General features: G+C 42.2%; 1 protein-coding gene across 3 annotated transcripts in view; it reads right to left on the bottom strand.

The window, feature by feature from the left end:
• The window catches only part of LOC142143592 (alpha-1,4-N-acetylglucosaminyltransferase-like), a 292,621-nt gene that overhangs the window by 67,811 nt on the left and 201,599 nt on the right, over positions 1-23,211 (bottom strand). The window contains exon 1 of one of the 3 annotated variants that reach the window (XM_075201550.1): positions 8,891-8,958. The exons of the other annotated variants lie outside the window; for them this stretch is intronic. Within the exon in view, the coding sequence (XP_075057651.1) occupies positions 8,891-8,943 (53 nt within the window). The 5' untranslated portion in view covers positions 8,944-8,958. Of the gene's footprint in view, positions 1-8,890; positions 8,959-23,211 lie in introns of those variants that run through there. 3 annotated transcript variants of the gene reach the window in all.

Raw genomic sequence — 23,211 nt, 5'->3', positions numbered from 1 at the left:
ACACAATATATACACTGCCCACACACACAAAATATATATACACTGCACACACACACACACAGAATATATACACTGCCCACACATACACACAATATATATACTGCCCACACACACACACAATATATATACTGCCCACAGACACACACAATATATATGTATTGCCGACACACACGCACACACTCAATATATATACCGCCCACACACACACACACGCAAACACACAATATATATATATATATACTGCCCACACACGCACACAATATGTACTGCCCACACACGCACACAATATGTACTGCCCACACACACACACACAATATATATACTTCACACACACACAATATATATGTAGTGCCGACACACACGCACACACTCAAAAATAAAATAAAATAAGTTATAATGCCATCAGTATTGAAAAATAAATTAATAGAGATGCTTTAATAAATAAATTTAGTATTACCCCCATCATTTTGAAAATATTTTTTCCTAATAAATATTTATCTACAATATTTTTTGGTACTTGATCCAACTTCATCCAAAGTGAAGAGGGATAATCCATATGCAAATGTAGAGAGAAAAAAACTATTGACAGAATGAACCACTCCCATGGAGCACCCAACACAAAATGAGTGAATCTCAGATGAGACTGGTTGCTTATAAGCCAGGAAGCTGATTAAAAGTGGTCTCTTACACACCTCAGCCAATATACTGTTGTACTTTGTAACTGTATTTGCCTCAGTGACTTATAAGAATCCTAGAAGTTACTGGGTAGGCTTCCCTGGCATAGGAAGGCACTCCTGGGTGGCCTGCCAGAGTGAAGTAGGTAGCATTGGACCAGATAAACCCGGTAGCTTCACATTTTTGGTGGCAAGCAGTGGGGTCACTCAGTCCCAGGTCCTCTCTGGGTAGAGCTGCAGGGGAACTGTATCATGATACATTCCAGGGCTCTGCAAAGCAGTTAGCACTAGAGGTCCCAGCAAGCCCAGGCTACCATTAACAGTTTGGGCTTGCTGGTGCTTAAAATACTTCAAGTACCAGCATATCCATGCAGCCAGGGCATGCTGGCACTTGGGTAACTATTAGTGTCAGCATCACCTGACACACAAGGCCCGCTGTGACCTGTAATGCCCCAACACAAAATTTAAAAAAAAAACACACTCCCCATTCTCCCCATTAAATTTATTTACAAATGAAAAACCCCCCAGTATTACTTACCAACATCTGTATTCTTCATCTCTAAGTAATCTAAATCGTGTAAGCTTTAACAATACTAATTTTGTAAGCTTTCAAACCATAAAAATAATCCATGCGTTACCTCTCTTGTGTTATGCTAACGATATAGGCTGTCTTGCCAAACTCTCATTTTGCTGATGTTAATATAACATATTTCCTATTTGTTGCTTTATATAACCCAGTCTTGCCCTATAAGGGCTGCCTTGGGGCGTCGTCCCCACTTAGATGGCACTGGGGTGCAGATACCCTGACTTAGTTTCCAATGAGGGTGGGACATATTATATTTTACAGTTTGTTTATTATTAACTGTTATGCATAAACTTATTTTTTATTCATATTCAGGTCCCTTCAAATGTTACATTATTCTATGGTCTTATCACTGTGTAATACTCTACGACTGTATTTACTGTGTTTCACCTGGTTTTTCAAATTCATTACAACTTAACAATTAAGGTTTGGGTGGGGTTTTCTTTTTGTTCTCCCCTCCTATTTGACTGAGTTTTCGCATGGGTGGCTTCCTACTTTTCCACTTCCCCCCCCCCCCACATTTTACTTATTTTGCCACTGCCTCTCCTCTGTGACAAATACTCAAGCCCCGTTTCTTGGGTTAGTTCTGTTTTTCCCCTTTTTGATTTTTGTTACTCTTCTCTTCCCCTTCCTTTCCTCCCTTCCTACCTATTGCTCATGGGATGCTCTCTTCTTGTTATTTACCTCTGTAAAAATTCTCCCTCCACTGCATAGACAATGGCTAATTTCTTTCTCTGAATGTTTGGGGCCTCAACTCCCTCAATAAATGCACACTAGCTCTCACCACCTTTCATAAATGAAGGACAGATGTTGTGGCTCTCCAGTAAACCCAAATTTCCTCCTGCCCCCCTCCCCCCCAAACACATTTTGGGACCCTAGATTCCCGATTTCCGTCTCTGCTAGTGGCCTATTTAAAAGGAATGGGGTCTCCATCCTATTCAGTTCACCATCCACACTAAAGATGAAGATAAATCGGGATGCTACCTTATTCTGGTTGGACTGCTAAATGAGAGGCAGGTGATCATAGTCTCTCTATATGCTCCCAAATCCCACCAGGTACCCTTTATTAAAACAGTGTTTGAAGAAGTGTCTAGGGTGCGTCAGGGCCGTCCGAAGATTAGTAGGCATATTTTAAATGTGATAGACTTAGTATAGGACTCTTTGGCAGAACTACTCTTGCTGTCTCTTTGTCACTCACCGGACTGTGAGTGCTACTTCTCGTGTATTTAGGAACCGTGGCCGTCCACCATCCTGAGGGTCTGCGCATGTGCAGCCCTTTCAATCCCTCAGTACATGTTCCTTTTACTTAATTGGCTGATCAGGCAACACTCCCTATTTAAAGCACCTGTGTTCAATACCTCATTGCCTGATCTTGGAGTCTCATTCCCCTTGAGCCTCTGAAGGTGTTCCTGTGTTTCCTCGTGTATTCAGCTCCTGCTGATTCCTGTTGTTCGTTTGTGGTTTCCAGACCACTTCAACTCTCCTGTGTTTCATCGTGACTACACCAGCTGATTCCTATTCGCTGCCTCCGTGTATCTACAGTATCCTGCTTATCTCAACTCTCCCGTGTTTCATCGTGAATACACCAGCTGATTCCAATCCGCTGCCTCCGTGTATCTACAGTATCCTGCTTATCTTAACTCTCCCGTGTTTCATCGTGACTACACCAGCTGATTCCTATCTTCTGCCTCCGTGTATCTACAGTATCCTGCTTATCTCAACTCTCCCGTGTTTCATCGTGATTGCACCAGCTGATTCCTATCCGCTGGCTCCGTGTATCTACAGTATCCTGCTTATCTCAACTCTCCCGTGTTTCATCGTGACTGCACCAGCTGATTCCTATCCGCTGCCTCCGTGTATCTACAATATCCTGTTCACCCCTACTCTCCCGTGTTTCATCGTGACTGCACCAGCTGATTCCTATCCGCTGCCTCCGTGTATCTGCAGTGTCCTGCTCATCGCAACCCTCCAGTACTCCTCGTATCTGCAGCCAGCCGATTCGCTGTTCCGTGCTTCTACAGTGTTCCCGCTTGTGTCATCTCGCCTGTCTGCATCGGATCAACACTCCGCTGCTTTCATCTCTGCTAGACCGCCTCTACTCTCCTGTGCTCTCCGGGTGTCCAGTTCTATATACTACTGCTTCCTGAGTATTGTTTATATCCTTGCTGGTCTACCTACTGTGCGCTGCACCTACTTGGTTACCGCTTCCACCCTCCTGGGACTTCGTATCCTGCCGGCCTCCAGCCGTTCAGGTATCCCTGCACTCCTTTCTGACAGCCTGCTCTTCTGAACCACGGTATGCATACTTCTCATTGACTGTGCTGGTGTATTGCATATCTAGCTGGACTGAGTTGTTCTCCTCTGGAGTTTCCTATCCACTGAGACTATTGCCATCATTTGACTGTGTTACCTTTAGCCTGGATTGTTCTTGTGACTTTGTATATTTGTGCAGTGCTGCTCAGTTATTACTATTTTGTGCATATCATCGTGGGATCAAGTTCAGTGTGCCCGTGTATACTCTGCATTGCATTTATCTCCCCGTGCTCCTCCTCACATATATATCTCAGTGGTACAACTTGCTAGAGGCAGACCACTGTTCCCTGTTTCCTGAGTCACCAGTTTCCAGTATCCTTTCACATAGCAGTGGTACAACTTGCTAACGCAGACCACTGACTTCCCGGATACCTTCACCTGGATTCCATTCCCTCACCTAGACAGCGGTACAACTTGCTATATGCAGACCGCTGACTCTCATCACCTCCTCGTTACTTCTGGACTTTCCTCCTCACTATAGCAGTGGTACAACTTGCTACCCGCAGACCACTGACTACCCTCACGTTTCCTTGTCCATCGGGTTCCTTGTGTACAGTTGTCTATATATTACCAGTGCTGCTAGTCATAGACTTTCCACGAGCATTCTCTTACCGTCTGCTGTCTCCTCTTCCGTGATCACCCCGCTACCAGAGTACCATAATACCACCTATACTGCTCTGGTAAGTCCATCATCTGGTGATACCTGGGTAAAGACTCCTAGTGCCCGTGACACTCTTGGTGCGGAAAAAGCCTTCGATAGGCTTCACTGGCTATATATGAAAGAAATCCTAGTTAAATTTGGCTTCCAGGGGAACATCCATCATTCTATCCTAGCTCTCTACCAAAGACCAACAGCTAAAAGGTTTTGTAATGGATTCCTTTCTCCCCTTCACCATCTCTAATGGTACTAGACAGGGCTGCCCTCTATCCCCTCTCATGTTCGCCTTGGCTAATTAAACCTTGACACAAACAATTAGGTCAGCATCCACCTTCCCGGGGTCACTCTCTGCTCATCTTCTCATAAATTATGTTTGTTTGTAGATGATGTGTTCTTGTTTGTCACCAGCCATGAGATCTCATTGACGGCCCTCCAGCTCATACTATATAGCAATTGTGCTGCCTACTTTTATCAACCTAATATCACAAAATCAGAGGCTTTGCCAATAAACATTTCCCTACCCACCCTTACACTTTTACAGCGGAAATTCCCTTTTTTATTGGTATAAAAATCTCTGTCTTACTTGGCCATTCATATTACTGCCACCACTGCTGATATATTTGAATCCAATTTTATCCTACTATTTACGCACCCTACTTCATTGACTAAGAGATGGATCAATTACGAGGTCTCCTGGCTGGGTAGTATAGCTACTTTTAAGATGATGCTTCTCCCAAAACTGATGTATCTCTTTCACACCATACCCTATATTGTTCCTAAAAAATATATGGATCTATTATACAAACTAATGATAACTTATGTTTGGAAACAGAAACGTCCACTTATGACTTACCATCATATGACCCTCTCAAAGCGTCAGGGAGGCCTAACGCTACCCAACCTCGCCCTCTACCAAGAGGCATGCCTACTCTTAAACCTTAGGGACTGGTTTCACCCCTCCAACACTAAACCATGGGTGGACCGGAATGGGCCTCCACTTGGGCATATCCCCAAGTAAACCTGTTGTGGAATCCCAAGTGTGCTCGCCCAGTACCTACCTACCAACTTCTCTCCATCTTGAATGCTCTGCTGATTTGGGACCGACTTATGGTTCGACATAAAGGTTTTTCACTACCTACCCGCAACTTGTCCCTCCAAGCCCTCTCTAAACTTATTCCTGAACTTAATATTGCTTCCTGGTGCTCCAAGCACTCCAGGGGATTGGTCTCTCTCTTAAAGACCTTTATGCTCAGGACCTTTTTCTGCCCTTAAAGACATATTCAAATATGCTCAAATTCACCACTGGGTGGGAGCAGCCTCTAGGTCTCCCCACTCCTTGTCTTTGCTTCCGGCCCAGATGTTAAGATGTTAGATAGATTGACAAAAAGCTCCAATAGGGGCAGGAAACCACTCTAGTACCAGTATTTTCAATCCCTAGTCACTGTGCCCAAGACATCTTATCAGGCGCGCTGGGAGAGACACCTTAATCTTTCTCTCTTGCCGCAGCAATGGGAAGCTATCTATACTACCTCTCAACGTATGTCTAGGTGTGTTAATCCTACTGAGATGCACACTGAACTAGTTAACACACTTTACCTTACCCCAGCCAGGCTCTATGTTATCTGGCCATCTCAATCCAAATTTTTCACCCGTATTGCTGACATATTTCATGTCTTTTGGACATGCCTGCACTTTCAACCTCTTTGGCATGAAGGATTTGATTTTATTTCTGTGGTATTGAGAGTGCCCATGGACCCAGACCCGGCAGTGCTCCATCTTTATCCTATCTCTGTCTCTAAACAAGATCGGTACCTCCTGGGTCACATTTTAATAGCAACTAGGGCTGACATAGCCCAAAGATGGAAAGCCACTGATCCCCCGCCCTGTCCAGGATCATATCCAAAATTCAGCAGAGCTTTGAGGTGGAGATGATTGATATGCCATACTCCACCTCAGCCTTAGCTCCCATTATGAATTGGTTTATGTGGCATGAATATACCACGGACGGTGCGGGAGCTACTGGGGACCACTCCTCTTTCTCCCTGGCTTCATCACCATTAGTCTTACTTGAATCCCCCCAAGATGCCTAATATTTCCCATGCTGGTTTCCTTCATTGTAATTAGCTCAGCCATGTTATTGTTTTAACTCTTTTCATGGTTTTTATTCTTTGCTTTTACATTTTCCAGTTATTTATATATAATAATACTCATTGAGCAATTCCCACTCCCACTGCAAGGAGTTTCTCCCTATGTCCCCCTCTTGTTTGCATCCTACTTTTTTTCTGTACTCCAAATAACTTGTAAAGTTTTGTTCAATAAAAATTAATGATGAAAAAAAAATAATCCATGTGTACATGACTGTCCATCAGCAAAAAAAACATTGACCACTCTCTTCTCATACAAAAGTTCCGATCTCGAGGGCTTACATACATTGTCCTACCCTAGCAATCTAATAGCTATTTTACAGTTTGTTTCTCTGGATCCACCTCTTTTCCACTTTCTTTACCAGTTGGAGTACCACACCAGTGTTATAGCCTTGGCTAATTAAAGACGGTCTGAGATGGGGAAGCTTTATAAGCCTAAGCACAGATGGTTTCTTCAACTTGTCACTGGAAATTTCCCCTCCTACACAGTCTATAATTCTCAGTTGCAGTTTTTGAATTTGATAGTGTGCTTTTTATTTCAGAAGGGTCTCAGTGTGGAGGGAAAGCATGCCGATCAGCAACCATAAATTACGCATTTGAGTGGTGATGGAGCACTTTCCCTCAAAAGGGAAGCTCATCGTTAATAACACTCCACTTCGGGGAGTTATGGGGCACTGTGTGTGGGTGCGTTTCAGCTACTGAGCCAAACAAAGGACATTGGGCTCCACTGCTTACGAGTGTCAGAGGTCGACATAATTTGGTTGAAGAAGGGCTGGTAGCTGATTGGTCATGCTCTATTCTTCGCCACCACTTTAATTTATATTAAATAAATGTAGTGACCTTTCTCTGCCAAACAAGCCTCCTGTGTCTTTATTTTTAATTATTGTAACACTTGTGAAAGACTTTTATGTAAAAGTTAGTGCTGGATCAACCATTAGGTGGCCTGTTGACTTAAAGCAAGTATTTAGCTATATTAAAAAATGAAGCTTGTGAGAAAATTATTTAAAAAACTTTTAAAAATTGCAATTCAGAATAGGTACAGACAAAATGTACACACTAATATAATATACTGTATGTTAATGTATTTAGTCTACAACAATCTCTGTGTGCATGTGCATTAGAAACTTATATATTCTACACTTTGATCTAACACCAAAACTCAAAAAAATACACCAGAAAGACCAATTTCAACAGAACAGTTTTACCTTATCACAGAATATACATTTAGTAGAGTATATTTAAATATACATTTAGCACATAGCTAATATTTTCTATAGAGAATACTTTAACTTTTCCATGTCCATACTGAAAACATGCTTAAAGCACAATTATTGTTTACTAAGGTCATAAATTGCATAAAAACACCAGAAGATTATTTACAAAATTGGTGTACATAGAATCCCATAAATCTTCAATCACAATATCTTATTTGTTAGGGGGATGTCATAAAGAATTGATAAAATATAACTTTTATTAAATTGACTAAAATAATAAATAAAAATAGTGAAACATAAGTGTGCTCGTGAATAAGCAAAAAGTGATAATATTAAAATCGCTGGATGCACTTACTAATATCTCCTGAATTACTAATGATTATTTTGATTAGACTTGATTCTATTACTAAGTTAAGTTCTTTTGAAGTTATCCTTCACTTAAATTTCACCAATTATTGTCCAATCTAAGGGTTAAACTGTAAAATTGTAGCTCTCATGTCTTACACCACACCATGTACTTCCCTCTAAGTTTTGTTTAACAAACTATCCAACATTTTCTCGCTGGAAAAGAAAAAATACATAATCAGCTAAAAGATCTATATCTGTCTCTTGTGTATGTCCAAACAGTGGGGGCCGGACACTGGGGCACGTCTTCCACTAGGATGGTAAATATGGTTATTTCCCTGAGGAAAGTGTGGAACACCGAAAAGATTGTTGGGCATTACTCTGTAATGTATGTTATGCTTAAGTAAATGTTTTGATATTTGTCTCTAAGCCTGTGCTGGTCTGATCATATACACTGCAAGTCCATGTGTATATATATATATATATATATATATATATATATATATATATATATTCTGGAAAATGGGTAGCAGAAGGAACTAACGGGCACCTGATAAAGTAGTATGTTCCTGGGAAGTGAACCCCCAAAGGATGTGATTTAATATATATGCGTACCAGTTATACTAAGTGAATAGTCACATCAATCACAGTATGCTAGATGTGTCAGTGCCACATATATCTTCCATCATCTCTTACAATGGCACCTTACATCTTAATTTATTTTAAACCAATATATATTGTGTATCTATCTATCTATCTATCTATCTATCTATCTATCTATCTATCTATCTATCTATTTATCTATCTATCTATCTATATACACACAAGATATATTGGTTTAAAATAAATTAAGCTGTAAGGGGAACATTTGTAAAAAGAAAGAAACTATAGAAAGAAACTATAATAAAGTAAAAAAAAATAATTAAAAACAACATTGCATATTGAATCACATAGTGTACCTTATATCTGTAGACAGACAATACAGGCAAAGTCCATGCACCACATAAGCCATATAATTAATGAATCTCTACTAAAGAACAATGCGTTAGGACACTGTGTAGCTCTGCTCTCATCATACAGGTTTTTCTGGTGCTTATTAATTTGCCAAGCACTATTGCTTACACAACAATGCAAATATGACTGTTCCCATTTATTTTACTTTACTTATTATTTTCCTGAAATAATATATGGAAAAAAAGGTCAGACTTTTTTTTGCTGCATTATTTTTATTTATTTATTGTAATAGTGTTTTAAAATATTAAAAATACTTCATATATTAGATTTGCCGTAATGTGTGTATATATATATATAAAATAAAAATAGACATGAGGATGCACTCACTTCACAATAAGTAAATCAAAACTTAAAAAGCTGTGCATAGTCCATAATTCAGAAAACAGGATCCATAGTTGTACAACAAACGAACAGACCAGCACCAGCAATAAAAAAATACAAAATGTAATAGTAAAAGATAGAAAGATTCATCCAGGGGAGGGCTGGCAGACTTTAGCCCGGGGGCAAGCACACAGCACTGGCCCATAAGTAGCGGCCCATCCTTAAAAGGTTGTTTTTGGTAAAATATATATTTATCTATATAAAAAGAGGCTATTTTAGTGTTCCTTAATCCATATATATATATATATATATATATATATATATATATATTTATTTATGCCCAGGCCCAGAACTGGATTAAGGCTCTGGGGGGCCTGGGCACTTTAGACAGGGTAACCCCTATGATGTAACATGGTTATCATTTTAGATAAATACACAGGCATACTGTGTGTACTACAGTTAGGTGCACGCAGCTCTGCCTTCACAAGTAGTACAGTGTGAAGCAAGACATACCTCCCAACTCTCCTAAGTGAAACAGTCACCCAAATTTGGGACTGTCCCTTCAGATTCAGGACAGTTGGCAGATTCCCAACCTCCATACAGCCCCAGCAATAAATTAAATATTACAATCAAGAAATAGCCCTCAGCCCCAAAATCAGTCCCATATTCAATTAATAGCCAAAAACAACCTCAACTTAAATTAATAGGACCCAATATTAAATTAAATAGCCCCATCAATAAATTAAATTGCCCCACCATCACCCCACAAATAAAATAGCACTCATTGAATAATTAGATACCACCTGCCCTTCACCATTATATCATCTACCTCCCACACTAAATTAAGAACCCCCTACCCTCACATATATAAACATACTACCCTCCACACACACTATATTTATATACGGCCCCTCCACACACACACACTATAGTTTATATACTGCCCACTCACAAACACAATATATATTTTGCCCACACACACACACACACAATATATATATATATAATGCCCCCACACACACACAAATAATATATATACTGCCCACACACACACAATATATATATACTGCCAACACACACACACACAAAATATATACTACAATAACACAAACACACACACAATATGTGTACTGCCTCCCTCCACAAACACACACACACACAATATATACTGTTCAAACACACACACAATATACATACTGCCCACACACACACAATATATATATATATTGCCCACACACACAAACACACACATTATATATATATATATATATATATATATATATATATATACTGCACACACACACACTATATATATATATATATATATATATATATATATATATACTGCCCCCATACAGAATCACACAATAAATACACTGCCCAGACACACACACAAAATATACTACCCACACACACACAATATAAACTGCCCACACACACACACACAATATATACTGCCCACACACACACACACACACAATATATACTGCCCACACACACACAATATAAACTGCCCACACACACACACACAATATATGTACTGCCCACACACACACACAATATATACTGCCCACACACACACACAATATATACTGCCCACACATACACAATATATATACTGCCCACACACACAATATATATATATATATATATATATATATATATATATATATATATATATATATATACTGCTCACACACACACACACAAACAATATATATATATAAAGCCCACACACACAATATATATACTGATCACACACACACACTATATATACTGCCCACACATACACAATATATATACTGCCCACACACACAATATATATATATATGTATATATATATATATATATATATATATATATATATATATATATACTGCCCAAAAACAAACACACACACAATATTTATACACTGCCCACACACAGACACACAATATATATATATATATATATATATATATATATATATATATATATATATATATATATACTTTGCACACACACAATATGTATACTGCCCACACATACAATATATATACTGCCCAAACACACACAACATATAATGCCCACACACACACACAATATATACTGCCCACACACACAGTATATACTGCCAACACACACACACACACACACACACAACCACAATATATTCTGCTCACACACACACAGACACACAATATATGCTGCCCACACACACACACACACAATATATATTCTTCCCACACACAAACACACAATATATATACACTGCCAACACACACACACACACAACATATATACTGCCCACACACACACAATAAATATACTGCCCACACATACACACACACAATATGTATATATATATATGCCCCCCACACACAATATATATATATTGTCCACACACACACAATATATATACTGCTCACACACACACACACACAATACATATACTGTCCACACACACACAATATATATACTTCCCACACACACAAAAGATATATACTGCTCACACACACACAATATATATATACTAGGGATGTGCACCGGCGACTTTTGAGGTCTCGTGTTTTGTGTTTTGGATCCGGATTTTCATTATTTTTGGGGTTCGGATTTGTCTCGCAAAACACTTGACGAAAGGTCTCGGTTCGGATTTAAGGTTTTGGATTCAGATTTTTTTTGGAAAAAACATAAAAAGTTTAAAAATCAAGTTTTTGGGCTTATTTTCACTCCTATGCTATTAGTAACCTCAATAACATTCAATAACAAGCATTTCCACTAATTTACAGTGTATTCTGAACACCTCACAATATAGTTATTAGTCCAAAATGTTGCAACGAGGTATCTTTCTGGACTGCGTAGAGGAGTGGGTCACCACAATATATATAATAAGAAAACCATCAACTTGTATGATTCGCACCAATAAATGTACCTGGACTGCGTAGAGGAGTGGGTCACCACAATATATATTAAAAACCCTGAACTTGTATGATTCGCACCAATAATGTACCTGGACTGCGTAGAGGAGTGGGTCACCACAATATATATAATAAGAAAACCATCAACTTGTATGATTCGCACCAATAATGTACCTGGACTGCGTAGAGGAGTGGGTCCCCACAATATAAATTAAAAACCCTGAACTTGTATGATTCGCACCAATAATGTACCTGGACTGCGTAGAGGAGTGGGTCACCACAATATAAATTAAAAACCCTGAACTTGTATGATTCGCACCAATAAATGTACCTGGACTGCGTAGAGGAGTGGGTCACCACAATATATATTAAAAACCCTGAACTTTTATGATTCGCACCAATAAATGTATCTGGACTGCAAAGAGGAGTGGGTCACCACAATATATATAATAAGAAAACCATCAACTTGTATGATTCGCACCAATAAATGTACCTGGACTGCGTAGAGGAGTGGGTCACCACAATATATATTAAAAACCCTGAACTTGTATGATTCGCACCAATAAATGTATCTGAACTGCGTAGAGGAGTGGGCACTGGGCACCACAATAAAATATATAAAAAACCTTCAACAGGTCTGCATTACACTGCACATACGGCTGCTCCTCCATCCTCTCCATCATATACATGTTGGAGTTTTAGCGTGTGACAACCTCTTGTTTTTGATAATGTCAGTGCATTTTGAATATTTTTCAATTTGCCCCACACCACTGAATGTACTTTATCTATGATACGCATCTATCTATCTTGACTGCGTAGTGTGGTGGCCCCGGTACACAATTTGGTACCGAGGCCACAATATAATTAAAAAACCCTCCACGGGTCAGAATTCCACCAAAAAAGGGTATGGACTGCGTAGTGTGGTGGCCCCGGTACACAATTTGGTACCGAGGCCACAATATAATAAAAAAATTGGGCATCAACTGTCACCGTTGTTTAATATCTGATACACCTAAATATGGACTGCACAGTGGAGTGGCCCCGGTAGTAAATTTGGTGCCGGGGCCACAATACCTCCTCCAACTTCCAAGTGTAGTGTTTATAAAGACAGACAGCGTCGAAGTGTTATTAGTTGACTTTCTTAACCCTAAAATTGTCCCTGTTGCAAATATTCGTGCAATGGACAGTTACTTTTTTATTAAAAGACTCAAGCTTTCAAGTGTAGTGTTTATAAAATATAAACAACAATACAGTAGTTTTAGAGCACGTCAATACCTCTTGTTTTAAATTATGACAGGGCATTTTACTTTTGGTTTAATTTCTTGAATTTGTTTAAATTTGGTTTTACTTTTTGAACATGGCAAACGACTGTTGATTGGTCATATAATGCAAAAAAAAAAGTTCCAAGATGGAATTGTCCTTGGGCCCTCACACTCACCCTTATGTTGTTGAAATAGGACATGCACACTTTAACAAACCAATCATTTCAGCGACAGGGCCTACCAAACAACTTTGGCTGAAATGATTGGTTTGTTTGGGCCCCCACACCAAAAAAGCTATTCATCTCTCCCTGTACAGACTAAACAGGCTCTACTGAGGCAAGATGTCGTCCTCATCCTCAACCTCTAAATCCTCTCCCCCTACAGTGTGTACTTCCTCCTCATCACACATTATCAATTCGTCCCCGCTGGACTCCACAACCACAGGTCCCTCTGTACTATCTGGAGGGCAGTGCTGTACTTCATTGAGGAATTGATTATTCATTTTTATAAACATCATTTTTTCAACGTTATGAGGAAGCAACCTCCTTCGCCGCTCACTGACCAGGTTCCCCGCTGCACTAAAAACTCTTTCCGAGTACACACTGGAGGGGGGACAACTCAGGTAAAATAGAGCCAGTTTGTACAGGGGCTTCCAAACTGCCTTTTTTTCCTGCCAGTAACAATATGGACTGTCTGACATGTCTACTTGGATGGTGTCAGCAAAGTAATCATCCACAATTTTTTCTATTGTGACAGCATCCAATGCAGCGAGAGTAGACATGTCTGCAATGGTTGGCAGGTCCTTCAGTCCGGACCAGATGTTATCAGCATCCCCGCCAGTGCCTCTTTTGGGAAAACTGAGCTTTTTCCTCGCAGCCATAGATGTGGAAGAAAATGAGGGTGGAGCTGTTGGCATGTCACGGTCCTCTTTAGAGGACAATCTCCTGACCAGCAGGTCTTTGCTCCGCTGTAGACTTGTGTCCGCCGGAAACAGAGACACAACATACGCTTTAAACCAAGGATCGAGCACGGTGGCTAGAATGTATTCCTCTGACTTTAAAAGAGTGACCACCCTCGGATCCTGGCAAAGCGTACGAAGGGCTACATCCACAAGAGCTACATGCTTGCTGTAATCGCAATGGCTTACCAGCTCCTTCTGCAACAGCCTGATCAGGAGAATGACCTGACTCAAGCTGGCAGTGTCGGAACTGACTTCTCGTGTGGCAAGTTCAAATGGCTGCAGAACCTTGCACAACACGGAAATCAGTCTCCACTGCGCTTGACTGAGGCGCATCCCCACTCCTTTGCCTATGTCGTAGGTGGCTGTGTAGGCCTGAATGGCCTTTTGCTGCTCCTCCATCCTCTGCAGCATATAGAGGGTGGAGTTCCAGCGCGTCACAACCTCTTGTTTGAGGTGATGGCAGGGCAGGTTCGTGCTTTTTTGATGTGCCTCTAGTCTGCGGTAGGCACTGGCTGAATGCCGAAAGTGTCCAGCAATTTTGCGCGCCACCGCAAGCATCTCCTGCACACCCCTGTCACTCTTGAGGTAATGCTGCACCACCAAATTAATGGTGTGGGCAAAACATGGGACGTGCTGGAAATTGCCCATATTTAATGCCCGCACAATGTTACTGGCATTGTCTGACACCACAAATCCCCATGAGAGTCTAAGTGGGGTAAGCCACTGGGAGATAATTTCCCTCATTTTCTCTAATATGTTGTCAGCGTTGTGCCTCTTATTAAAGCCTGTAATACACAATGTTGCCTGCCTTTGCACGAGCAGCCATTTTGTAGTTGCTGCTACTGATGCAGCTGTTGCTGTTGCTGCGGAAGGGGATGCATCTACCCAGTGGGCTGTCACAGTCATATAGTCCTTCGTTTGACCAGAACCACTTGTCCACATGTCCGTGGTTAAGTGGACAGTGGGTACAACCGCATTTTTTAGAGCACTGAGGACACTTGATCGTACTTCTCTGTACATTTTTAGTATAGCCTGCCTAGTGAAGTGGAATCTCGACGGGATTTGGTACCGGGGACACAATACCTCCATCAACCCTCTAAATCCCACTCCACTGATGGCGGACACCGGGCGCACGTCTAACACCAACATTGCAGTTACAGCCGCAGTTATACGCTTTGCAATAGGATGACTACTATCGTATTTTGTGGTCATGGCAAACGACTGTTGGACGGTCATCTGTTTTGTGAAAGACTTAGCGGTCTTACGACTTCCCCTCTGGGAAGATGACCGACTAACAGCAGCAACAGCAGCAGTGGCAGTAGTAGGCGTACCGCTGCAGGATTCCTCGGATGAATCCCGTATTGAGGAGGACTCAGTCTAGCTGCTGACTTGGGCTGCAGGACTGAATCTGATGGAGATTGTGGAGGAAGTTGACGAGGAGGGTGTTGCTGGTGTGTATCCTACTGGACCACGGGATTTAGGTGTCCCTGTACTGATGAGGGTCCTAGCCCCAGTTCCTGAACTAACCACTGAACTATGAAGGTTATTCAGGTGACGTATAAGGGAGGATGTTCCTAGGTGGGCAAGATCCTTACCCCTGCTTATTTGAGCTTTACATAAGCTACATATGGCCATACATTGGTTGTCTGGATTTGGATAAAAATAACTCCAGACCGAAGAGGTGCATTTTTTGGTCTTCTGACCAGGCATGATGATGGGCTTTTTCATCCCATGGACATCAGCTGTTTCCCCCCCTGGTGCCTCATTTACAATAACCACATCACCATCCTCATCATCAAGTTCCTCCACAGCGCCAGCTACATCATCAATAGCCTCCTCCCGAGCCACCTCTTCCCGTACAGTGATGGGAAGGTCAGGCTTGACAACCACCAACATCCTTGGACTCGCCTTGTGGATTTGTGATAATTTCTCTTTAGAAGGCAGAGTTGTTTGCTGTTTTGTTGCTGACAGCATAACTCTCTTCAATTTTTTGTAGGGGGGGGAGGAGGAGGAGGGCTAAGATCCGTGGGTGAAGCTGAACTACTAGTCATGAACACGGGCCAGGGCCTAAGCCGTTCCTTGCCACTCCGTGTCGTAAATGGCATATTGGCAACTTTACGTTTCTCCTCAGATGATTTTAAGTTTCTCTTTTTGCTACTTTTTCTTAACTTGGGCTTTTTGGATTTTACATGCCCGGTACTACGAGATTGGGCATCGGGCTTGGAAGACGACGTTGATGGCATTTCATCGTCTATGTCATGACTAGTGGCAGCAGCTTCAGCATTAGGAGGAAGTGGGTCTTGATCTTTCCCTACTTTATCCTCCAAATTTTTGGTCTCCATTATATGTAGCACAAGATACTGCAGAATGTGTGAACTTGGTAATATTGCAGTACCAATGGACTTATACTGCTGGATTGGTTTTGTAAATTTGGTTATAATTTTATTTATTTTTTTTAATTTTTAATTTTTAATTTTTTTTTACTTTTTTTTTATTTTTTAAAAACTTGGGAATAATGGGGAAATAACTATGCCCTTAGAAGCACAGAGCACAGGACACAGCACCACTGGACTGAACAGGACACGGCACAGGACCCAGCAGCACTACGGAACTCAGCAGGACAGAGCACAGGACACAGCACCACTGGACTGATACTGCAGAATGTGTGAACTTTGTAATATTGCAGTACCAATGGACTTATACTGCTGGATTGGTTTTGCAAATTTGGTTATAATTATATATATTTTTTTTAATTTTTAATTTTTTTTTTTTTTTTACTTTTTTTTTATTTTTAAAAAACTTGGGAATAATGGGGAAATAACTATGCCCTTAGAAGCACAGAGCACAGGACACAGCACCACTGGACTGAACAGGACACGGCACAGGACCCAGCAGCACTACGGAACTCAGCAGGACAGAGCACAGGACACAGCACCACTGGACTGATACTGCAGAATGTGTGAACTTTGTAATATTGCAGTACCACTGGACTTTTACTGCTGAATGTGTGAACTTGGTAATATTGCAGTACCAATGGGCTTATACTGCAGGATTGGTTGTGCAAATTTTGTGGTAATTAAAAAAAATTAAATTAGTTTTTGGTATTTTTTTAAATAACTTTTTTTTATTTTTTTAAACACAGGGGAATATTGGGGAAATAACTATGCCCTTAGAAGCACAGAGCACAGGACACAGCACCACTGGACTGAACAGGACACAGCACAGGACCCAGCAGCACCACTGACCCCAGAAGGACAGAGCACAGCACACAGCACCACTGGACTGATACTGCAGAACACAGCACAGCACAGCACAGCACAGAACTAAACAGCACAGCACAGAACTAAACAGCACAGCAAGAGATCTACCAGGACAGAGGACCACCTAACACACCCTCCCTCTACCCTGATCAATGCCCGAGTGAAGATGGCGGCGACTAGGATCCGAGTATCGCGAGATCCGACAACGGGATTATGAGTCAGAGCCTCAGTTTCAGATTTGAATTTGGCGCCAATACCCGGATCTGTCTCGGATCCGACTCGGATCGGCAACGTTCGGGTGGGCTCGGATTTCAGAAATCCGAGTGCGCTCATCTCTAATATATACTGTCCACACACACACACACACAATATATACTGCCCACACACAAACACACACAATTTATATATACTGCACAAACACACACACACTCAATATATATATACTGTCCACACACACACACACACATATATACTGCCCACACACAATAGATATATACTGCCCACACACACACACACACACACACAATACATATACTGCCCACACACAGACACACAGAATATATATACTGCCCACACACACATACACAATATATACAGCCCACACACACACACAATATGTTTATAGACCACACACACAATATGTATATAGACCACACACACAATATCTATACTGCCCACACACATAATATATATACTGCACACACACACACACACACAATATATGCCGTTCACACACACGCACACACTATATACTGCTCACACATACACATGCAATATATATATATATATATATATATATATATATATATATATACTGCCCACACACACACAATATATATATAATGCCGACACACACACAATATATATATATATACCGCCCACACACACACTCACAATATATATATTGCCCACACACACGCAATATGCATACTTGCCAACTCTCCCAGAATGTGCGACTCCCGAAATTGGGGTAAGTCTCCCGGACTCCCGGGAGAACTGGCAAATCTCAGGCATCCCGCTGCAGCCACCACTAAATGACGCGGTTCGCCTCTTCCCGCTCCCTCGAGCCCTCCAGTCACGTCCATCTCCAGGAAACAGATTAGAGAAAGTAGGTAAGTATAACAATATGTATACTACCCCCCCCCACACACACACAAACACACAATATATATATGCTGCTCACACACAAACACACTGTCACGGGCACTAGGAGTCTTTACCCAGGGATCACCAGATGGTAGGCTTACCAGAGCAATGTAGATGGTAATAGGGTACTCTGGTAGCTGGGTGATCACGGAACATGAAATGATGGCCGATGAGATGCTCAGGAAAGTCTATGACTAGCAACACTGGTAATAATGAGGTAATGATACACAAGGAACTGTATGGACAAGGACACGTGAAGGTAGTCAGTGGTCTGCGATAGCAAGTTGTACCACTGCTATAGTGAGGAGGAATGTCCAACAGAAACAAGGAGGTGATGAGAGTCAGCGGTCTGCGGGTAGCAAGTTGTACCGCTGTCTGAGTGAAGGAATGGAATCCAAGTGGAGGTATCCAGGTAGTCAGTGGTCTGCGGTAGCAAGTTGTACCACTGCTATGTGAGAGGATAATGGAACAGGTGATACCGGAAACAGGGATCAGTGGTCTGACATCAGCAAGTTGTACCACTGAATATATATGTGAGGAGGTGCACGGGGGAAGACTGCAACACAGGATATACACAGGCACCTTATACACGATCCACAGTAATATGCACAATATAGATATATATATATGTAAATGACTGATCAGGTCTGCAATCTAGAAAGTCTCTTGAAGTAGTCCAGCACAATGATAACACAGTCAATGATGGCAATAGACTCAGCGGATAGCAGACTCCAGAGAGAACCAAACACAGTCCAGCAAGATATGCAATACACAGCACAGTCAATGAGAAGTATGCATACCGTGGTTCAGCAGTAGCAGTCAGATGGGATTGCAGCGCTACCTGAGCGGTTGGAGACCGACTGGATAGGAAGTCCCTGGATAGGTGAAGCAGCGGTCTAGCAGGTACAGCGCACAGGTGAGTAGACCGACAGGGACACGAATCCACAGGAGTCAGCAACACGTGGAACTGGACTCATAGGAAACCCAGGAGAATGGAGATGATCCAGCAGAGGGTAGTAGAAGAGATACAAATCCAATGCTGACAGGAGGGTAGAGACCAGTGGAACACGTGAAGGCGTGGAGAGTGGATCAGCAGGAGATGGACGATAGCGCTGACCACAGCGGCAGGAATCAGCGGCACACGGAGGTAACCAGTAGCAACCACAGGAACCAACAGCGATGGGAAACAGGAGTGCAGCGCAGGGCAGGAGCTGTAGATCACGAAGTGTAGCAGATGGTAATGAAAAGCGGCAGTCTCGAGGAAGGCACAGCAAAGATGAGATGAGAGTGTAGTGCACGGAGGCAGCGGATAGTAATCAGCTGGCAGTCACGATGTTGAACACAGGCGAGTTGCAAGCAGGAGACTGTAGTGCACAGAGGCAGCGGATAGTAGTCAGCTGGCAGTCACGATGTTGAACACAGGCGAGTTGCAAGCAGGAGACTGTAGTGCACAGAGGCAGCGGATAGTAGTCAGCTGGCAGTCACGATGTTGAACACAGGCGAGTTGCAAGCAGGAGACTGTAGTGCACAGAGGCAGCGGATAGTAGTCAGCTGGCAGTCACGATGTTGAACACAGGCGAGTTGCAAGCAGGAGACTGTAGTGCACGGCGGCAGCGGATAGAAATCAGCAAACAGACTTGATGAGAAGCAGGTGAGTGAGGTAAAAGCTGGAGTGCACGGAGGCAGCGGATAGCAATGAGCAAACAGTCACATAGATATAAAATAACGTTGAAGTGGTGTAGAAGACTGTAGTGCACGGAGGCAGCGGATAGGAATCAGCAAACAGTCATGATGATACAGTTGATGGTAGAAGTGGTATGGAACCACAGTAGTAGAAGTGGTTTGGAAACCACAGGAATCAGCAGCGCTGAATACACGAGTAATACAGGAACACCTTCAGAGACTCATGAGGAATGAGACTCCAAGATCAGGCAACGTGGTGGTGACCACAGGTGCTTAATATAGGGAGGTTGCCTGATCTGCCAATTAAGTTAAAGGAGTATACACTGAAGTATAGAAAAGGGCTGCGCATGCGCAGACCCTCAGGATGGCGGACGGCCACGGTTCCTAAATGTCCGGGAAGAGGCACTCACGGTCCGGTGAGTGACAGTACCCCCCCTTTTAAAGGTGGGCACAGAACGCCTGGAACCGGGCTTGTCCGGATTTTTGGAGTAAAACTTCTTCAAAAGGGCAGGAGCATTAAGATCTTCAGCTTTGATCCAAGAGCGCTCCTCAGGACCAAAGCCCTTCCAATGAACGAGGAAGTGGAGGACTCCTCGCGAAATTTTTTCATCTAGTACCTCGGTAATCTCAAAATCCTTCTCCTGATGAACTTGAACTGGCTGCGGAGCTGAGGGAGGAGTTGAAAAACGGTTGATAATAAGAGGTTTGAGCAAAGATACATGGAAGGCATTAGAAATCCGAAGGCTCTTAGGAAGAAGGAGTTTCACACATACTGGATTGATAACTTGAATGATCCTATATGGAGCAATAAAACGAGGAGCGAATTTCATGGATGGAACCTTCAAACGAATGTTTTTTGTGGATAACCAGACACGATCTCCAATTTTTAGTGGTGGAATAGCCCGCCTCTTCTTATCAGCGAAAGATTTATATTTGACAGATGTCTTCTTTAAACAGGTTCTGACCTGAGACCAGATATTTTTAAAGGTCTGACAAACCGTTTCCACCGCAGGAACTTGGGTGGGCGGGAGGGCAGGAAATTCCGGAAAAGACGGATGGTGACCGTAGACCACAAAGAATGGAGTTTTGGATGATGACTCATGGTACATGTTGTTATGGGCGAACTCAGCCCAAGGGAGTAACTCTACCCAGTTGTCTTGATTGGCTGATGAAAATATCCTTATAAAAGTCTCAAGATCTTGATTGACACGTTCGGTTTGTCCATTGGATTGTGGATGGTAAGAAGATGAGAGTGCTAATCGTATGCCCAAGGTTTTACAAAGGGCTCGCCAGAATCTGGACACGAATTGTACTCCTCTATCAGACACAATCTCAGATGGACATCCATGGATACGGAAGATCTCTTTAATGAAATGTTCAGCCAGGATAGACGAGGAAGGCAAACCAGACAGAGGGATGAAATGAGCCATCTTCGAAAATCTGTCCACTACCACCCAAATAGTGTTATGGTTCTTACTAGGTGGTAAGTCAGTAACGAAATCCATACTAATATGGGTCCATGGTTTGGACGGAATGGGTAGTGGTCGCAGCAACCCTGCTGGGGTTCTGCGGGAGGATTTGAATTGCGAACATAATTCACAGGAAGCAATGAACTCTTTGACGTCTCTCCTCATTGAAGGCCACCAGTAACTTCGAGAGAGGATCTCAAAAGTCTTGTGTTCACCGGCGTGTCCAGAAAAACGAGAGGCATGGAACCACGAAAGGATTTTCCTCCTTAGAGTAGGAGGCACGAGGGTCTTCCCAAATGGTAGCGTTTTGGTGGATGAAGCAGCCAGTGAGATACATTTGGGGTCTAGAATGGTATGGTTGGAAACCTCTTCTATATCAGAGGACGTAACAAAGGCTCTAGATAAGGCATCAGCTTTTTTGTTCTTGGCAGCTGGTTTGAAGGTAATTATTAATTCAAAACGGGAAAAGAAAAGAGACCATCTTGCTTGACGAGGGTTCAAGCATTGGGCAGACTGGAGATATGACAAGTTCTTATGATCCGTGAAAATCGTCACCGGATGGCGAGCTCCCTCCAACAAGTATCTCCATTCCTCTAATGCGGCTTTGATAGCCAGTAATTCCTTGTCTCCGATGGTATAATTCTTCTCTGCGGGTAGGAGACCCCGAGAATAGAAGGCACAAGGGTGGAATTTTTGCTGTTCCGAGCGTTGGGAGAGAATAGCTCCTAAGCCCACATTAGAGGCATCTACTTCTAGAAAAAAGGGGAGTGTCACATCAGGCTGACGAAGGATTGGAGCCGAAGAGAAGGACTCTTTTAATGTTTGAAAGGCTTGAATAGCCTCAGTAGACCATTGCTTAGGATTAGCCCCTTTTCGAGTCAGGGCCACAATAGGAGATGCAATGGAAGAAAAGTCTTGAATGAAGCGTCTATAGTAATTGGCAAAACCTAAAAAACGCTGGATGGCACGAAGAGTAGTTGGCTGGGGCCAATGTAGTACAGCATTTACTTTGTCAGGATCCATCTTCAGACCAACTCCGGAAACAATATACCCCAAGAATGGAATCTGGGGTAATTCGAATGAACATTTCTCTAATTTACAGAACAATGAATTTTTCCGTAGCCTGGAGAGGACTTCTGCCACATGTTGGTGGTGAGAAGGCAGGTCCTGTGAAAAAATCAATATGTCGTCCAGGTAGACGACGACACATACATATAATAAGTCCCGAAAAATCTCATTGATGAAGCCCTGAAAAACAGCGGGGGCA

Source organism: Mixophyes fleayi, chromosome 3 (genome assembly GCF_038048845.1).
Source record: "Mixophyes fleayi isolate aMixFle1 chromosome 3, aMixFle1.hap1, whole genome shotgun sequence".
In the NCBI taxonomy this organism is placed as follows: domain Eukaryota; kingdom Metazoa; phylum Chordata; class Amphibia; order Anura; family Limnodynastidae; genus Mixophyes; species Mixophyes fleayi.
Note: the sequence above shows the minus strand (reverse complement) of the source record. Positions and strands in the feature narration are given on the sequence as shown.